This window comes from Bactrocera tryoni, chromosome 5 (assembly GCF_016617805.1).
Source record: "Bactrocera tryoni isolate S06 chromosome 5, CSIRO_BtryS06_freeze2, whole genome shotgun sequence".
Classification (NCBI taxonomy): domain Eukaryota; kingdom Metazoa; phylum Arthropoda; class Insecta; order Diptera; family Tephritidae; genus Bactrocera; species Bactrocera tryoni.
Window position 1 is genome coordinate 2408682 of NC_052503.1, and position 17528 is coordinate 2426209.

Consider the following 17528-nt stretch of genomic DNA (forward strand, 5'->3'; position numbering starts at 1 on the left):
AGGGTTCCTACAATACAAGGCAGACAAGAGCGTTTGTGAAATTAGAAAAAAGGAAAGTATGTATTAAAAAACATAACTAAGCTTGAACATAATCAAATGACACAGCACAATATCGTACAAAGTAGAAATTCTAAAAATGCAAAAATCATATGCACTGATAAACATACAATGTATTGTATGCATGTGTTATATAGTATGTTCTACTCACTTTCAAGCCATACAACTTGCCCGCGGGAATTCGCTTTCAAAGTGCCGAGTCAAGTAGTGAACGAACAATGACTCAAACATTTTTGGAACTCATCATTATCGGCAAAAACGCCCTGAACCTATCACAAATCTCTTTACATATTTTATTTCTATTTCTTCTATTTCATCCGGATGTCTAAAAGTATGATGTCCGAGTTGTTTTCTTCTCGATCTGGTAGAAGCGGTACATTCGATAAGAACGTGTTGAGATGATTCTATCTAATATTCTACCGTACAACTGATGCAGCTGACATTCGGTAGGATATTCAATCATACTGCAGGAGTCCAGATCGGGCAGTGTATAGTTAGAACTGCTTGGACTGCTTGGATATAATACTAAGAGAAGGAAAATATCTGGCAATGTATAAAGCAGTAGCTGGTAACTTGAATCATAATCATACTTATTTCTTTTTATACAAAAGACTCCGTAAATAGTTTGTAGGATTTCTGGAAAGTCTCAAGTTGAACCTTCGATAGGCGATCATCTGATAGGATTATTCGTTGATTTAAAAAGTTATTAATACTCAAAGGAATTCCTATATCTCTTACTGATGCAATAGTCACAATAATATGATTTATTTATTGTTATAATATAGTCCTAAATAATTTACGAAAAAAGCAATTTCTTTAATTTTATATTTTATCTAAGAACCCTTGCATACTACTGGGAATCGTGTCTTAAAAATTAAGGAAGATTAGAAAATTTATTGTGGTTGTTTTCCCTTTCCATCCTTCATTCCGGCAACGATCCCGGAAACTGTGAACGACTTGAGCTCGGCATCCTCAGTGTCGACCGAAACCTGATAATGCAGAAAAGTAACTACAAGTGTCTCTCTATTTGATTAGTATATCTATTCGATGAATAAAACAGAAATTATGAAATATTGGTTAGACCAAAAATAAATGAGGCTGAACGGTTTTTATGCGGTTATTATCTAATACCAGCTGATCAAGCAGTCACCAAAAGCGACAAAATTTTTATACTGTAATTACGACTTGCCAACGGTACTCCTGAAAGCTCAAATATAACTACACGTTGGCTCGTGTAGTGCATTGTCATAGCTTTCAATTCAAATAATCGGCACATTAATGACTCTAACCTTCAGATTTGAAAGTCGCAACTTTACCAACATGGACGCTTTAAAGTCGGTTAAAATGCTTATAACCCTTAAGTTTTGGCATCAACACTACTGAATACACATACATATGTATATATACGGGTGGGTTTGTGTGTGCAAATCCAACTTTCGAGCACGACAAGCACTGCTGCTTGACCGACATAACAGTAATGCCAACTGTCAACTGGCAAATTGTGAAATGGCAAGCGACAAGCGCGTTATTTGACTGCTGGACGTCAATACATTTTGGCCCAAAATGGCCAGCAACAACTAGCCAAAGCGTCACTGCACGACTATCTCAATTCAATGCCGATGGCTGTGTGGGTGTATATGTGAGTGTATATGTGAATGTGTGTGTTTGTGGTTTGCTTATTTGTTGGTCCGCATGCAATTGCATAATGACGGATGTAGTTAGCAACTCAAATCCGACTTGGCAAGCTAACTAGCATTGACAACAATTTTTATTTTATATATTAGACAAATGACAGCCGATGCTTTCCCGAGTGGGGTGGTGTACAAAGTTTCCTCCTACACCCTCTACACACACACACACTCACACATACACAGATAGAATATTAAAATGCTAGTTGCCAGCATTATTTGTGCCCACAGTATACGCAAACACCAGAAACACAAACACGCAGACATATGTACATATGTACATATTTGCAAGCTTTTGCAAATTTTACATGTTTCTCCCCCTGAAAAATTTTGTTCAGCTCTTCGCATTTGCTTATGTCAACTAAAAAATAAAAATCTATTTTACAGACATTCATTACGAACAACATGGACCAATCATTTGTGGAGCCACCGCTCTTCGATTTGAATGCCTCATTTGCTGACAGCTCGCCAAGAATACCACTGGTCTTCCTGCTCTCGCCTGGCTCCGATCCAATGGCCAGTCTGTTCATGTACGCCAAGCAGCGTAACATGTATGACAAGTAAGTTAATTAAAGAACTCGTTCGATGGTCAATCGCACACACACATACACACATAAATAAGTACAAACGACATACAATTTCAGCTGCCAAGTGGTTTCAAATGCATACTTACATACATACACACCTTCTTCGTCGTCCTTGCCCAGGCTGTGTGGCAACTATTTAGCAGCTAGCTCCCTGCTCAACATCCAATAAATTGTCAACTAGTTTTTGTACCTCCGTAGCGGTACGTACTAGCGTTGTCAAGTACCGCTATTTGGCGTATTATTCCTGAGCATTTTTATCGAATTTCTCTTTGCCGAGTTGAACCACTCATCTTAAGCAATCGCACGTACACTAAGCATTAGCCCTTCCTCCAGCCAAGGAAAGCAACGAAGTAGCATGAAAATCCAACAAGTTTACAAAGTTGTAATTAAATCCACATTCGTCTACGTAGTCTGCAGACAGCTAGCATGTTCCTTTTTCCTTGTTGTTGTTCTTACTTTCATTTAGTTTGCCGTTGTCTGCCATCTGTCATAGTCGAGTGCCATTATTCCTGAATAATGCACTCAATTTTTAATTGCTCACGATGATTGTCAATAGCGAAAATGTGCAATCAATGTAAACTTATAATGAGTCCCGTTATATGAGTGCGAATACGGATGCGAAGATTTCATTTATATGGCATTTTTTCATATTTCCCGAGCACAAACGACATGACCATACACGCGAGTTAAATGGCAAATGGGGATTACGAATGAGATGATACGTGGATTATGTATTGGTTGGGACTACATTACGGTGGTCCGTAAACTGAATTGGTCCTTCTAGAACACAGTACCTCAATCATTAACACTGTGGTGGTATTTTATCATAAAGAACAGATTATTCATCAATCACACATCATTACATTATTATACCCTATCAGAAGGAAACATCACAGACCCTATAAATTACTTACATATGCGTATATTTGTATGTACATGATCAGAGTGATGAGCTGAGTCGATTTAGACGTGTGCGTCTGTCCATATAAACATGTGTAACCATTAGTTTTTGAGTTTGTTTCGCTCTGAAATTTTGCACATGTCCTTCTCTCTCATTTATCGCAATCAACGATATCGGACCACTAAAGCATATAACTGCCATAAAAACTGAACGACTGGATGATAGTATGGGAATCTAGCTCCGCTTTTTATTAACTGCATATTTATTTATCCCACGTTGTGAGTTGTCAACACTGTGATGGCTGACCGAAAATTCTTTACGGATACCCGAATATCCAAACTTTTGTTTCCGGTTACCTGATCATATTGAGATAAGTAGTTATTATTGAACGTCGGCCAGAGATCCAAAAAAAGTGTTAAATTTTATTTCTACATTTAAGAACCATCCTAGCGTATATACACATCGTATTACGACTATATAAGTACATACATATTCGTAAAATTCAAAGTAATTATCAACCCACTTGTGACATAAACACAAAAAATTTATATTTGAGTTTTTTGACATTCTACGAAAGAAATGAAATTGCCCGTTGGTCAAACAAGTTCGGTACGCGAAATTTCTAATTAAACACCTTATCAGCAGACACCAGCAGAGCAAATTCTACAATTTTAATAAAAAACTGGAAGTAGTACTGATCTGACGAGCATCATGATTCATTCCAGAACATAACCTATCATAACATAGAGTACATAACTTACAACAACATACCATTTTTTAGAGAATCTCATGAAAGGCTAGTATTTGCTAAATGTATACCATATATGTATTACTTGAGTAATCGTTTTTCTAAGTAGAATCCCAAGATGGTAGACGCCTGGATATTATCAGCGAAATGGACTATCCATCGAGAACTATTATAAAATAAAATACATAATGTTATGACCAAGAATATAGCTTCATTATAAAGACAAGGGAGCATCAATATGTTTTAAAAATTATTTTGAACATGTGACCGCCGCGACTAGTTCAACATTCGGCTACTTTTTAGCAGCTTATTTGCGTAGGGTAGCGGTGTTAAGTCGCGCTCTCTTGGTGACCGTCACAAGCTCAAAACGGGCTTTTATTTGTAACAACAAAATTATTATTCTATGACATGCCTTCTTGTTGGAACCAAAGGTTTTCCACAACAATATCGTCCAGCAATACTCTATAGCGTTCCATATTGGCTGTAGCATTATGGCTATCCACATTTTTGAAGAAATAAGGAACATCGGTTTTCTCTGCCTATGGAACACATAAAACCGTGACTTTTGAGGATGTAATGGCATTTTCAGAATGACTTGAGGATTATCAAACCCAATCAACCAGAACAAAAATATTGTGAAAACCGACATCGGTTTTGAACCCATTCACCGAACGTGCGACACGCTTCATAGTTCGTTCGGCTTCAATTCTTGCATGAGTTTGAATCTATTCATTCACAAAACTGAGAATAAATCAAGTAAATGAAGTCAGAAAGGCCAATTTCGAAAAAAGCGGTATCGTCTTATTGAAAACAACTCATCTCTTCAATCTTCAGGTTACTTATGTGGAGAAGAATCAGCTCAGGACTACGCTGAAAAGACATTTTGGCAACAACTACTTCCAATAGAAAAACCACTCCCATAATCCCGAGTTGAAAAGAAATTTTTTCTCATACAAAATATAGGCTATCGGAAATTAAAAGAACCATGACTCGCATTCATACATATAATATAATGCATTAAACAAATTTTCTCCATTTATGTAGGCGGATGAATTGCCGCCCAGTTCGTGCCCACACGAAAGTCTGTGTTTACACATTGAATCATGTCGTTATTACATGCTGATCACAAAAAAACAAATATGTTCTCTTATACATGCACACATACCATACTGTTATGCATACAAAAATTGTCTAAATTTTCGCAAACGAATATTTCACAGGACAAAAACGATTTCATTGGGTCAAGGTCAAGGTCCACGTGCCGAGAAAATGATATTGGAAGCAAATCGCTATGGCCACTGGGTTGTTTTGCAAAACTGTCACGTCGCCGTCAGTTGGATGGGCGAATTAGAGCGCATTTGCAATGACACCACGCTGGCGGATGCAGCACATCCCGACTATAGGCTGTGGTGTACCTCATATCCGAGCAATGTGTTTCCCGTCTCGGTGCTACAGAATTCGGTGAAGATGACAAATGAACCGCCAAAAGGTCTTAAGGCGAACATGTTTAGGTCGTTCAATTCGGATCCGCTGGTACGCGATAAATTCTTTACAAATGCCTTCTTGTATTCGGATATGGCAAATAAGTGCTGGCTGCGCGGCGTCTTCGCCTTGGTCTTCTTCCACGCTGTAGTGCAGGAGCGCCGTGAGTTCGGACCGCTTGGCTGGAATATACCGTACGAGTTTAGTGAGGCGGATTTGAAGTAAGTGAGGTCGACACGTTAAAAGGCCACTAAAAGTGCAACTCCGGTATTTTTGTATGTGGTTATGTAGTGAAAGGCAAAACGTTATTTGACTTGCTGGAGGTTTCCTGATTATTGTGTGGGCGGAAATGTCAAGCACATTGCTATACTATATATGCTATGTGGGTATTTTATTCAAATGCCAGCATTATTTTGGAGCTTCGGAAATGCGCTGTGAAAAGCAATTTTTTAGTTGCTTACAAGCTTATTTTCATATTTGTCAGTTGAACCCGGCAGATATGTATGTAAGTGCTTTTCTAATTTCGCTACTCTGCTGCCCACCACATTTCGCCATTTCGCAATGTCAAACGCTGCTCCACCACAAATCCTACACAGATATGGTTTTCCTTTCACTGCACCTCTGACCGCTAGCCTCCTTGTTGCGCTTTTGCTATTTCTAATAAATATTTTTCAAGCATTTCGCGTTTTTATTCGCTCGCTTCGGTGACATTTTTCCTACAATAGAATATCGCTGATGCAGCTGAAGATGTTCATCGCACAAAGCAAGAGCATACCGTTCCGTGGACATGTTTATCTCACCGGCGAATGCAACTATGGTGGGCGTGTTACGGATGACAAGGATCGCCGCTTAATCCTTTCACTGCTCAACATGATATATAATCCGACCACAATCGAAATGGACAAGTAAGTGTTCTCGGCGTTGTATTTGAAGGTAATATTATTACGACTGGTTGTTTGTTCAGCAAAAGTAGTAGAGGTGAGCGAAACACATGTAAGAAGGACAGTAGCTTGCGGTGTGTGCTTATCTTCATCCCAATATTTCTTATATTTTTTTGTTAATATTGAATTTTGCCAATTTTATGGAATGTCACGTGTATTTTCGATTTTAAAGGCTGTCCGTGACAGCGTCAGAAACTCTAAATTCGCAGTAGTTGGCAGATAACCGTAGATAATCATACACACATAAAGGTAAACACACATTCCAATATATATTTAAGTAATCTGGCTGCGCTTTCGAACTTTTAATGAAAGCCAAACATTGGTTGTGTTTAACAACCTAGCTAGTACCTTTAGCTCTACAAGAAATATTGAAAACGAGAGTTTAATAATTTCTTTCTCAAGTGTAAGGTTTAATTCGAAAGTCAGAATTCTCAAATCTTGATCACGAAATATCGAAAACCATTCATTTAATATTTTCTTCTCCACATATGAAGTGGAACTTGGTACATATTTATGAATCAAAAAATTAGTGAATACTAAAATTGATTTGATGTCTGAAATTAAATTCAAAAATTTCAAAAAATACGAAATCTAAATTTCGTAAAATCGAAATTTCGGAATTTTTAGTCAAACTGTAACATAAATTCGAAAAAATCTCATAATCGTTTTAATTTTGTAATTTCGAAAGTTTGATAATTATAAAATTCTTACTTTCCTTACCCTGAGTCACAGGAAACTCGAAATAAATGGCTCAAGCACTTCGAAAATTCTGAAATCTTTCTTTTTAAATATCGAAAACTAAGTTCGAACTAAAGTTCGAAAATATTTTTTCATTCAAATTTTCAGAATTCTCTGAATTCAAAATTTCGAATGATTTTCTTTAAAACTAACGAAAAATGCAAAATTACCAGTAGTCTCATAATATTTAGGTATTGTTAAAATTTGCAAAACATATAAAACATATAAAATTTTAATTATTTTATCAGAAGTAACTTAATTATTATACAAAAGAATATCAAATTCTGCAAAATATTTAAAACCCCTCTTATTATAATTACTTCTCAAACTAACGCAAAAGAAAAATATCTACGCATTTTCATGCATTTACCTCTTTCATTCATTTATTTCGAATCAACGCAGTTATCCCTTATCACAATCCGCCACCTATCGTGTGCCCCTAAATCCAACTCGTCTAAACGCGCTCGAATACATTTCGACGTTTGCACTCAGTCCTCATCCGGAAGTCTTCGGTTTACACGAAAATGCCGATATTAATCGCAACAACAAGGAAACCAACAGCGTAAGTACACACACACACATACACATATTTGAACACAGGACAACGAGAGCTCTGAATGGACACATATTTATTTCAAATCTCATCTATTAAATACAAATTTGTTTCCACTTCACTAAAATACAGCTGATTGGCGGTGTATTACTTACCCAAACGGATTTAATGGCTTCGGTGAAAGCAAGTGGCGCAGCGGGTGGCGCCAGCGTTGACCCAGCATTTGCCATATGCAAAGAAATTCTGTCACGCCTACCACAGGCCTTTAATATTGCCGAAGTGGGTCAAAAGTATCCAGTGATGTATACAAATTCCATGAATACGGTTTTGAGGCAAGAACTGATAAGGTAAGTAAATTGATAGTGTGCTTATACATATGTACTTTATGTACATATGTATATTAGGGTGTACATTCTTTTGCAAAATACTATGTAGTTGGAAAATTAATTGTTTCTTGACAGCAAAGATTGTGTTCAAATGGTCTTTTGATTACCTTGCTCAGCTATTTGGCCCAATTTTTAGTATTTGAAAACCTGGCTGTGCGGTTAAGTCTTAGCCATTATCTCTCCTAAGTGAAAATATGAATTATGATGCAACTCAACTAAAGCATATGTACTAAGCATGATAGAGTGATCTAAATTACTACCCTTGTTTCTTTGCCTATTCTTCCCATTTATGGCACTCTCGGAATGTAAACCTGTAAACTAATTCCTATAAGATTTTAGAGCTAAATTCCCAGAAATACTCTGGAATGTTTGCAGTGCCTGCTCACAAACCCACGAGATCAATTGTGGATACGAGCACAGCTCCATACCCATAATGCTTTGAACATCGTCACCACTTTTTCACAAACAATATATGCAAATTACTTTTCCTTAGTATTTCGTCATTTTCGTATCAATTCTAAGGGTATAAAACAATTGGGTTTGAAATTGATTATTATTTAGAATTGAAGTAAGATCGTTTCTCAAAACTAATGATTGTAGTTCTATATTATTGATAATCACTAAATAAATATTTTTTGTTGAGTCTTGATCGGTAGACGATTACATTTAGGCTAATTTTTATTGGAGCAAAACTCACGAAGATAGTTTACAGCTACTTAAAGCAACGACTACTCATAAAAATATATATTTTGATATATGTACATAGGTTGATGCCACTTGACCATTTATTTCCGATTAATCTAAAAAACCATAGATGTAGGTGCGAAAATTTACGTGATAATAGAAAAACATTTTCAGTCAGCTGACTATCACCTTATGAATTATTATAAACTGAAATCAAAATCGATTCCTTGAAATCAATCACATTTAGTAAATCTATAAAAGTAAATAAAATGGCTAACGAGTTTAACAAAGAAAAGTTATAAATACTTTTTGAAGACAGCTCTGTACACTTTGCCAAAAATGACACACAATTGAGTAGAAGATTCGCATAAGAGCAAGGGACTAATTTTTCATATTTACAACCTCCATTGTGTTTAAATCGGCATATTTATAAAATTTGCTTTTTACGTCGCCACTTGCCACAGATTCAATCGCTTGTTGGATTACATACGCAAAAGTCTCGTCAACGTACAAAAAGCCATACAAGGTCAAATTGCCATGATACCCGAATTGGAGCGCACACATTCATCAATGGTAATCGGTAAATTACCAGCTGACTGGCTGAAGAAAAGCTACCCATCGCTCAAGCCACTGGGCAGCTACGTTACGGATTTTCTAACACGGTAAGTTGCTCAAGTGTCAGTTATACATACATACATATATGCTTTTTGATTAATTCTAAAGTTTTATTTGTTTCCCAAACTTTTGCATAAATTAAATTTATTACTAAGGAAATCATTTTTTACAATAATTTTTTATGTCTTCAATTGTGCGGCAAAAAATATATTAAGCAGCGTTTGTTGACTTCATAATGCTTAGTTATTACCCACGTTCGCCGCGAAACCTCTTGAAGAATCGTTCCAATTCTTGGCACCGCCAAATTAAGCATAGAATTTATTGTCAATTGTTTAAGGCGGCAAAAAACGCGGTGGCTGCGATTGTGTGAAAAGTTGTTTGAGAAGTGTGGTGCTCACTTATCGGTAGAGATGGGTTCGCTATAGAATACTCGATACCTATTATGTCTGAAGTATAGATTTGTTGGTGCTATTAGTGGAAGTTTCTGATAAAAAAATTTAGAGAAGCGCAACAATTTGAGGTTTATGCGTAGAAACAAAAATCGTAACAATTATTTTCTACCCTTAGGAAATAGATATATGTAAAGTTGTTGGTATACTGGAAATTTTTTCAGTTATTGAAAGAAAGAAGGCTTTATATCTATATTATAGAACTCTAAATTCCCAAATAGGGTTTTATCAGCTTCCCTCCCTTTAAAATTAGAATGATATAACTAATCATAATTTTTAATTGATTTGTTCAACGTTTTGGAGCTTATTTTGTTCGGAACTTAAAAAATTAAAAAAAAAACCTAACGACCTATGCTCGATTCAAGTATTTAAATGAGCCTTTCGTAATACAATATTTTTGATCAGATTTTTATGTCACTTAAATAACTAAGGTTTAACCATAACTCATACTAATATTTTTTCCGAAACCAGCAATTCGTACTGGGATTAAATATTTTTCCAAATCATAACTACTTTGTTTTACGATTACTAGATACCTATATTAACTCAGCACAGTTCGATTCCATGCTTTGACCATCTCTAACCATGAACTCGAACTGCCAACTCCATCTCATTTGACGGCATTGTGCGAATTTGACAGCCGATAATATTTTATATTTAGAATTAATAATAATCTAATTAAGAAACTATTGAAAGGTTTTCTGCGTTGAAGAGCAGATATTTTCAAATAGAAACTCTACAATAAGTCTCAAGTTTAGTAACAATAATAGTATATTATTTATAGCGATTCTGCACATCGAACTGCCTTTAATTTTTTTTGCTTCCATTACACTATGAGCAGATTCTCCTATTTACTATTTCTTTGCAATAATATGGAATTATTTGCGCATTAAGCTGATTGAACACAATTCATAGAAGTATTTGAACAAATACTCGTACATTGAGCTTCGTTTGAAAGCACTCTTTGTGATTTGTATGCACACTCTACTTAGTATACTACATCATAGTATGGTAGTGATGTAGGTAGAAATCGTAGTAAGTGATGTAATATTACATAGAAATTATATGAACTGATACACGTTTTAAATTTACGTTTTAATAGAATTTGGAAGAAATTAGATTTGAAATATTTAGAATATTACGAAAATGTGTAAAACTTAACTTTTAGTATAATTTCTCTATATAAGAAGTCGGCAGTATCACCATTTGTGTTTGGTTATATTCATTTAAGTACTTTTAAACCAAATTGAAAACACTTGTATTTTAACGAGCTGCTTTCATTTGCTTGTAAAAATCCTTTTTCGCTCTTCTAGCTTGGAATTCTTTCAACGTTGGATTGACGAGGGCGAACCAACTGTTTATTGGCTATCCGGTTTTTATTTCACTCAATCCTTTATCACTGGTGTGCTACAAAATTACTCACGAAAGAACACTTTTCAAATTGATATGGTTGAAATCAAATTCGAAGTGACCAAATTCGAGACGGAAGTTGAAAAACTACCAAGTTTTGGCGCATACATACGTGTAAGTTAAGCAGCGAAGATTTATGCCGATACTTACATTTTAAAGTTTTTTTACATACATACAATATTACTATAAAACATTACTATAAAAATATCATCTATTAATACTATATATGTATACTCATGAGTATTATTATTACACATGCTAACAAACAACAAACCTACACAGGAGCAACTGTCCATCAATGATGAGACAAAATTTTTCAATGTAAGATTTACACAATAGAAATTGTTCTATATTTGTTTTGTATATATTTTGCTTGACCGTCAACACTTTTTTTTATAATTTAACAAAACACAAAATTAGGCCTTTTAATTAAATGGAGCGGGAAATAAGAAATTAATTGTAGACACAAAAAATACTACTACCAGACATCATTTAAAAATTAAAAGTAGCTATTTCTTCTTTCATAAAGTGAAAAAAATATTTTGGCATTAACATTTACATAAAATAAAAATAAACAAAATTAATACTTTACTTGCCTCCCAACAGGGTCTCTTTTTGGAGGGCGCACGTTACAATCGCGAAACCCAAGAGCTCGATGAATCCTACTCAAAAATTCTGTTCGATACATTGCCGGTGATATACTTTCGTCCAACCTTGAAACAGTCACAGGATGGTGGACAAGCTGCCAAGGAAGACGACAAAGGGCGTACCATCTACGATTGTCCGGTTTATAAGACAAGCGAGCGGCGTGGTGTACTCTCAACGACTGGCCACTCCACCAATTTTGTGATGTACATGCAATTGAATTGCAGTAAGGCACCAATGCACTGGATAAATCGGGGCACCGCCTCCCTCTGCCAATTGGACGACTGAGTTGCATTTGAAGTTGTGCTGATATACCGGCATTTATATATTTTATATAAATTTTTTTTTGCTTTTAATCAAAACAATTCTCGCTTTTTGATCTCATATTTTCTCTTACAATAAATATTTTTTTCATGTACTCACATGCGTTGTTAATTACTTTTTTTCTCATATTACCAAAATTAATGCAATTTTACCTAAATATTTAAACCTTTTCCAAAATTCTATAAAAAAATTAAAAGAGGCCATGATTTTGGAGGAAGTTTACCATGATTATAATATATTTATCTACCGCTTAAAAATTAAAGAGTTCAACAACACTGCAACACTATTAATTTTCTGGTTTTTTTTAACGTGATTAACGATTGAACGATCTGTCAGCACGTATGGTAGATCTTACTGTTCGCAGAAGCTAACCCTGCCTTTGGCGATTACTTATATTAATTTTAGATGGTGTTAATTGCTTTTGTTGAAAATACAACAAATGTTTAGTTTTTGGGGAGATTCTCTTTTCATAATCTTTTATGGACATCTCGAGAGGTAGATTCATCTTTGTTTAAAATATTTGTTTTAAAACTTAAATAGAATACCCATTTCGCAGAAATAATCTGAATTTTGCTCTCAACTCTTCAAGATCAAATTTCAATACCGTCCGTAGCAATGCGTTCCAAAAATGGAGCACTTCTTTGACGTTTGATAAGCAAATCATAGTCGTTTATGCGGCGAACCATTGTGTAAGAGCATGAGGAACCCATATATCAAGCTTTTAAATTAATCCTAGACAAAACATGAGCTTGTAAACGGTCGCGTTGGACAAATTTAATCTTTCAGAGATCTCTCGGGCTGCTAATCGACTATTTGTATCAACCAAGGGCTTTGTTTTATCCACATCGACTTCAAGAGTCCTATCAGAACGTGGTACATCCTCAAGATCAAAATTGCCGGAATTTAGGCATTGGGTTTGGTCAACACTTTTTCACAGTACATGTCAATGTACATGTCATGCAATAAAATTTTCTTTTTGCGATATGCGATAATATGTCGACTTCGTTAGCGAGTTTGTCATTTGGATAGGAGAGCTTATGTATTTACTTCATTAAGCCATTAGTCCCCGGAACTTCTAGAATAACCTTGAAAACATAAAGTTTAGCTTAACTTTTTCATCAAAATAAATGTTACTAGAAATGTATATATGTACATATATAAAAAAAGTTATAATTGAATCATTGTTCTTTTTTAAGTCTTGTAAAGGGTGTTTCTTTAATACTGTAATTTTTTTTACCAAAAAAAATAAAAAAGGCCTTTATATTATGTCCACTATACAGCAAATAAATATTCGTAAATTCTCAAAATTAAATCTTTAAACAAAACACAAAACAGCCGTAGAGAAGCACCCTATATGTTATGATTCCAAGCGTTTAAGCACAAACAAGCGCATTAGACTGATTGCGTTATTCCGAAGAATTCACATTTGACACAAGCGCGAAATTATCCACCGACAAGCAAAAAATTACGATAATTGTTCTAACGATTTACTCGCCACAACGTAGTTTGCGAACTTCCGGAAGAGTTGACCATACGCGAACCCCATTGATTGCTACTCGATTTTTACTTATGTGTTTTTTCTCCGATTTCGGGCAAAGATTTGAACTTTTGTTCACATTTGCGGTATTTGTGTACATACGCATTTACGTAAATATATAAAGTCATATCTGTATCGATTATATGCATATTATTCATATGTATGTACATATGTGTGTATAGGAATGTTGACTGCGCAAAGCCAGCTGATGAGCGGCCGGCAAGCTGAATGGCAGATTTGAATGCCCCGCTGAATGTATTTGCGGCGCCAAACATTTAATGGACAGACACACATGCATACACCTGTACATGCTAATGTAACATTGTTGACTTGAGTGTTAGCGCATGGCAACAAATGTAAATACAAGCATACTCAGACACATAGAAATGTAGTTGACCGACAAATTTTGCCCTTTTATTTTGTTTATTTATTATTATAATTTTATTTGTTTTGTTAATTTCTGAGTTATTTTCGCAAATAAATGCAAATAAACAATGGCTATTGAACTAAACTCTAAATCCGTCTTGAATAGTGTCCGAATGAATGGACCAAAAACCAGCCAAGTAAAAAATAAGCAAAACAAAACATATGAAACACGCAAAAATTTTGAAGAACGCCACTTGAAGACAATTGAAAGATACATAGTATGTATGTTAGATTTGAACTTGAAAACGGGCTACAAAGCATCCGAATTGGATTGAATATGCTTTCTGCAACCCGCGCGCATGCGCACAACTGCCAAAATTATGGGCACATATGTACATGAATTTTGTTGAATGTCCAATATACTATATACACACAAATATATATAAAAATTACAAAAACAATAAAATAGGTTGAGCTTGAACATCGCCCGACCGCTTTTCGATACTCTCATCGTTATCTGTATGCATGTATGTGTGCAGTGACACCAGCAACAACGCATTAAACACCGCTAAACTTAGCAATTTGTTCACTTTCGATTTTTTTCTTCCGTAATTGAGCAGTGGGCGCTTGTTGGTAGCACCACAATTAAATAGCAAATTAACTCCGGCAACAAAATACGGTATCCAAATGCTGAGTCTTCACTTCATCTCATTTGGGATGCTCTAAACGATCAACACCGTACCACATATACATACATACATAGGTATGTAGAGAAAAGTGTAATAAAACTAAAGTGTACGTAATTGCGAATGCGTAACACACACACACACATGTGAATAAAGCAATTTATTTGCTCATATTTCGGTAATTATATTTAAATTTACACAAAATATTTTTGGGTATAAATAACATGTACTTTTTGCAATTAAAGCATAACACATTCTTACCTTCAATCATTAAGTAGCATTAAACAGCAATAATGGTAAGCGAAATCCACCAGTTACACCAAACACAGGCTGTGCTTTTTCAAAGGATAGTGAAAGCATAGCTCAACGCCTACACGCCTTCAAATCATAAACAAATAAATGGAAAACTTAAATAATACTATACAAACTATTTTATATTGCAGAGATTCCTTCCGATTGCATTTGCTGTGATAGCAGTTGTTCGTGCGGCTACTTTGCCGGCCGACTATCTGCCACCCGTTGTGGATAACAGTTTGCCTGTACAAGAATACTTAGCGCCAGTCGACGAGGCTGCACAAGAACACACTGTGCTAGCCGATGATGGTTACCGTTATAAGGCAGTACATCGTCTTAAACTTCGTCATCGTCGTGATGTAAATGAATTACCTGAAAATGAATACCTGCCACCCGCGGAGGAAGTCCAAGAGAGCGCTGTAGAAGAATCCGTTGAGCCTGCTCCTGAAGTCAAAACTGAATTGGCTGATGATGGCTACCGTTACAAGACAGTTCGTCGTCTTAAATACCGCAAACGTCGTGACGTTGATGAAGTCCCACAAAACGAATATCTCCCACCCACTGAAAACGCTCCAGTGTCCGTTGTTGCTGAGGCTACTGAAGCCGCTGAGCCAGCTGAGCCCTCTGCTGAAGAAGGAACTGAGTTGGCTGCTGATGGATACCGTTACAAAACAGTACGTCGTTTGAAATACCGCAAGCGCCGTGACGTTGATGAAGTTCCACAAAATGAGTACCTCCCACCTACTGAAGACGCTGAAGAATCCGTTGTTGCTGAGGTTACTGAAGCCACTGAGCCATCTGAGCCCGCTGCTGAAGAAGGAACTGAATTGGCTGCTGACGGTTACCGTTACAAGACTGTTCGTCGTTTGAAATACCGCAAGCGCCGTGACGTTGATGAAGTTCCACAAAATGAGTACCTCCCACCTACTGAAGACGCTCAAGAATCCGTTGTTGCTGAGGTTACTGAAGCCGCTGAGCCATCTGAGCCCGCTGCTGAAGAAGGAACTGAATTGGCTGCTGACGGTTACCGTTACAAGACTGTTCGTCGTTTGAAATACCGCAAGCGCCGTGATGTTGATGAAGTTCCACAAAATGAGTATCTCCCACCTACTGAAGATGCTCAAGAATCCGTTGTTGCTGAGGTTACTGAAGCCGGTGAGCCAGCTGAGCCCTCTGCTGAAGAAGGTACTGACTTGGCAGCCGATGGTTACCGTTACAAGACTATTCGTCGTTTGAAATACCGTAAGCGCCGTGATGTTGATGAAGTCCCACAAAACGAATACCTCCCACCTACTGAAAACGCTCAAGAGTTCGTTGCTGCTGAGGTTACTGAAGCCGCTGAGCCATCTGAGCCCGCTGCTGAAGAAGGAACTGAATTGGCTGCTGACGGTTACCGTTACAAGACTGTTCGTCGTTTGAAATACCGCAAGCGCCGTTATGTTGATGAAGTTCTACAAAATGAGTATCTCCCACCTACTGAAAATGCCCAAGAGTCCGTTGTTGCTGAGGTTGCTGAAGCAGCTGAGCCTGCTGATGAAGAAGGAACTGAATTGGCTGCTGATGGTTACCGTTACAAAACAGTCCGTCGCTTGAAGTACCGCAAGCGCCGCGATGTTGATGAAGTCCCTCAAAATGAATACCTTCCACCTACTGAGGATGCTCAAGAGTCCGTTGTTGCTGATGTTACTGAAGCCGCTGAGCCAGTACAGCCCGCTGCTGAAGAAGGAACCGAATTGGCTGCTGATGGTTACCGTTACAAAACAATTCGTCGCTTGAAGTACCGCAAGCGCCGCGATGTTGATGAAGTTCCACAAAACGAATATCTACCACCTGTTGAGGAAGCTCAAGAAACTGTTGTTACTGAGGTTGCTGAACCTGCTGAGCCAGCTACTGATGATGCTACCGTCTTAGCTGACGACGGTTACCGATACAAAGTAGTACGTCGGCTAGAATACCGTCACCGTCGTGATGTGAATGAACTACCAGCTAATGAGTACCTGCCACCAACAGAGGAAGGCCAAGAAGTTGCGGAGCAGCAACCAGAAGAAGAAACAGCTGCGCTCGCCGACGATGGCTATCGGTACAAAACTGTGCGCCGTTTGAAATATCGCCGCCATTAGTTAGATCAATTGCATTTTAAGACACATAGGAACAAAAAGCTATTATTCATGTACATAAAACATATAGGCAAAGGTATACACTTAAGATATGAAGGAAGAAATGAAGTAAATCACGAAAAACATAAAACAAAAGAAAAAATAAACGAAAAATAATTCAAAACAAAGCAAAAAGGTTACTCATTGGAGAGGTATTTATAAAGTAATGCCTTATCAAGTGTTGTGTTGCAGCAAAAAAGCTCACTGTAAAAAGCTTGCTTATAGTACCCCTTCATCACTAGATATCCAATACTCATAAAGTCTTATCTTATCACTTCCAC

General features: G+C 36.7%; 2 protein-coding genes across 2 annotated transcripts in view; both read left to right on the forward strand.

Moving 5' to 3' along the window:
* LOC120777998 (dynein heavy chain 3, axonemal) overlaps nt 1–12296 on the forward strand; it is a 109863-nt gene extending 97567 nt beyond the window's left edge. The window contains exons 58-65 of the mRNA XM_040109655.1: nt 2133–2305; nt 5202–5684; nt 6189–6368; nt 7545–7704; nt 7828–8042; nt 9230–9427; nt 11143–11353; nt 11846–12296. Coding sequence (XP_039965589.1) covers nt 2133–2305; nt 5202–5684; nt 6189–6368; nt 7545–7704; nt 7828–8042; nt 9230–9427; nt 11143–11353; nt 11846–12172 — 1947 coding nt within the window. The 3' untranslated portion in view covers nt 12173–12296. The remainder of the gene's footprint in view (nt 1–2132; nt 2306–5201; nt 5685–6188; nt 6369–7544; nt 7705–7827; nt 8043–9229; nt 9428–11142; nt 11354–11845) is intronic.
* Nucleotides 12297–15231: 2935 nt separating this feature from the next.
* LOC120776898 (paternally-expressed gene 3 protein) lies at nt 15232–17337 on the forward strand (the record flags this gene model as incomplete). Its single annotated transcript, XM_040107960.1, has 1 exon — nt 15232–17337. A coding segment is annotated over one exon (1980 nt), but the record flags the coding sequence as incomplete, so codon positions are not given.
* Nucleotides 17338–17528: the final 191 nt, after the last annotated feature.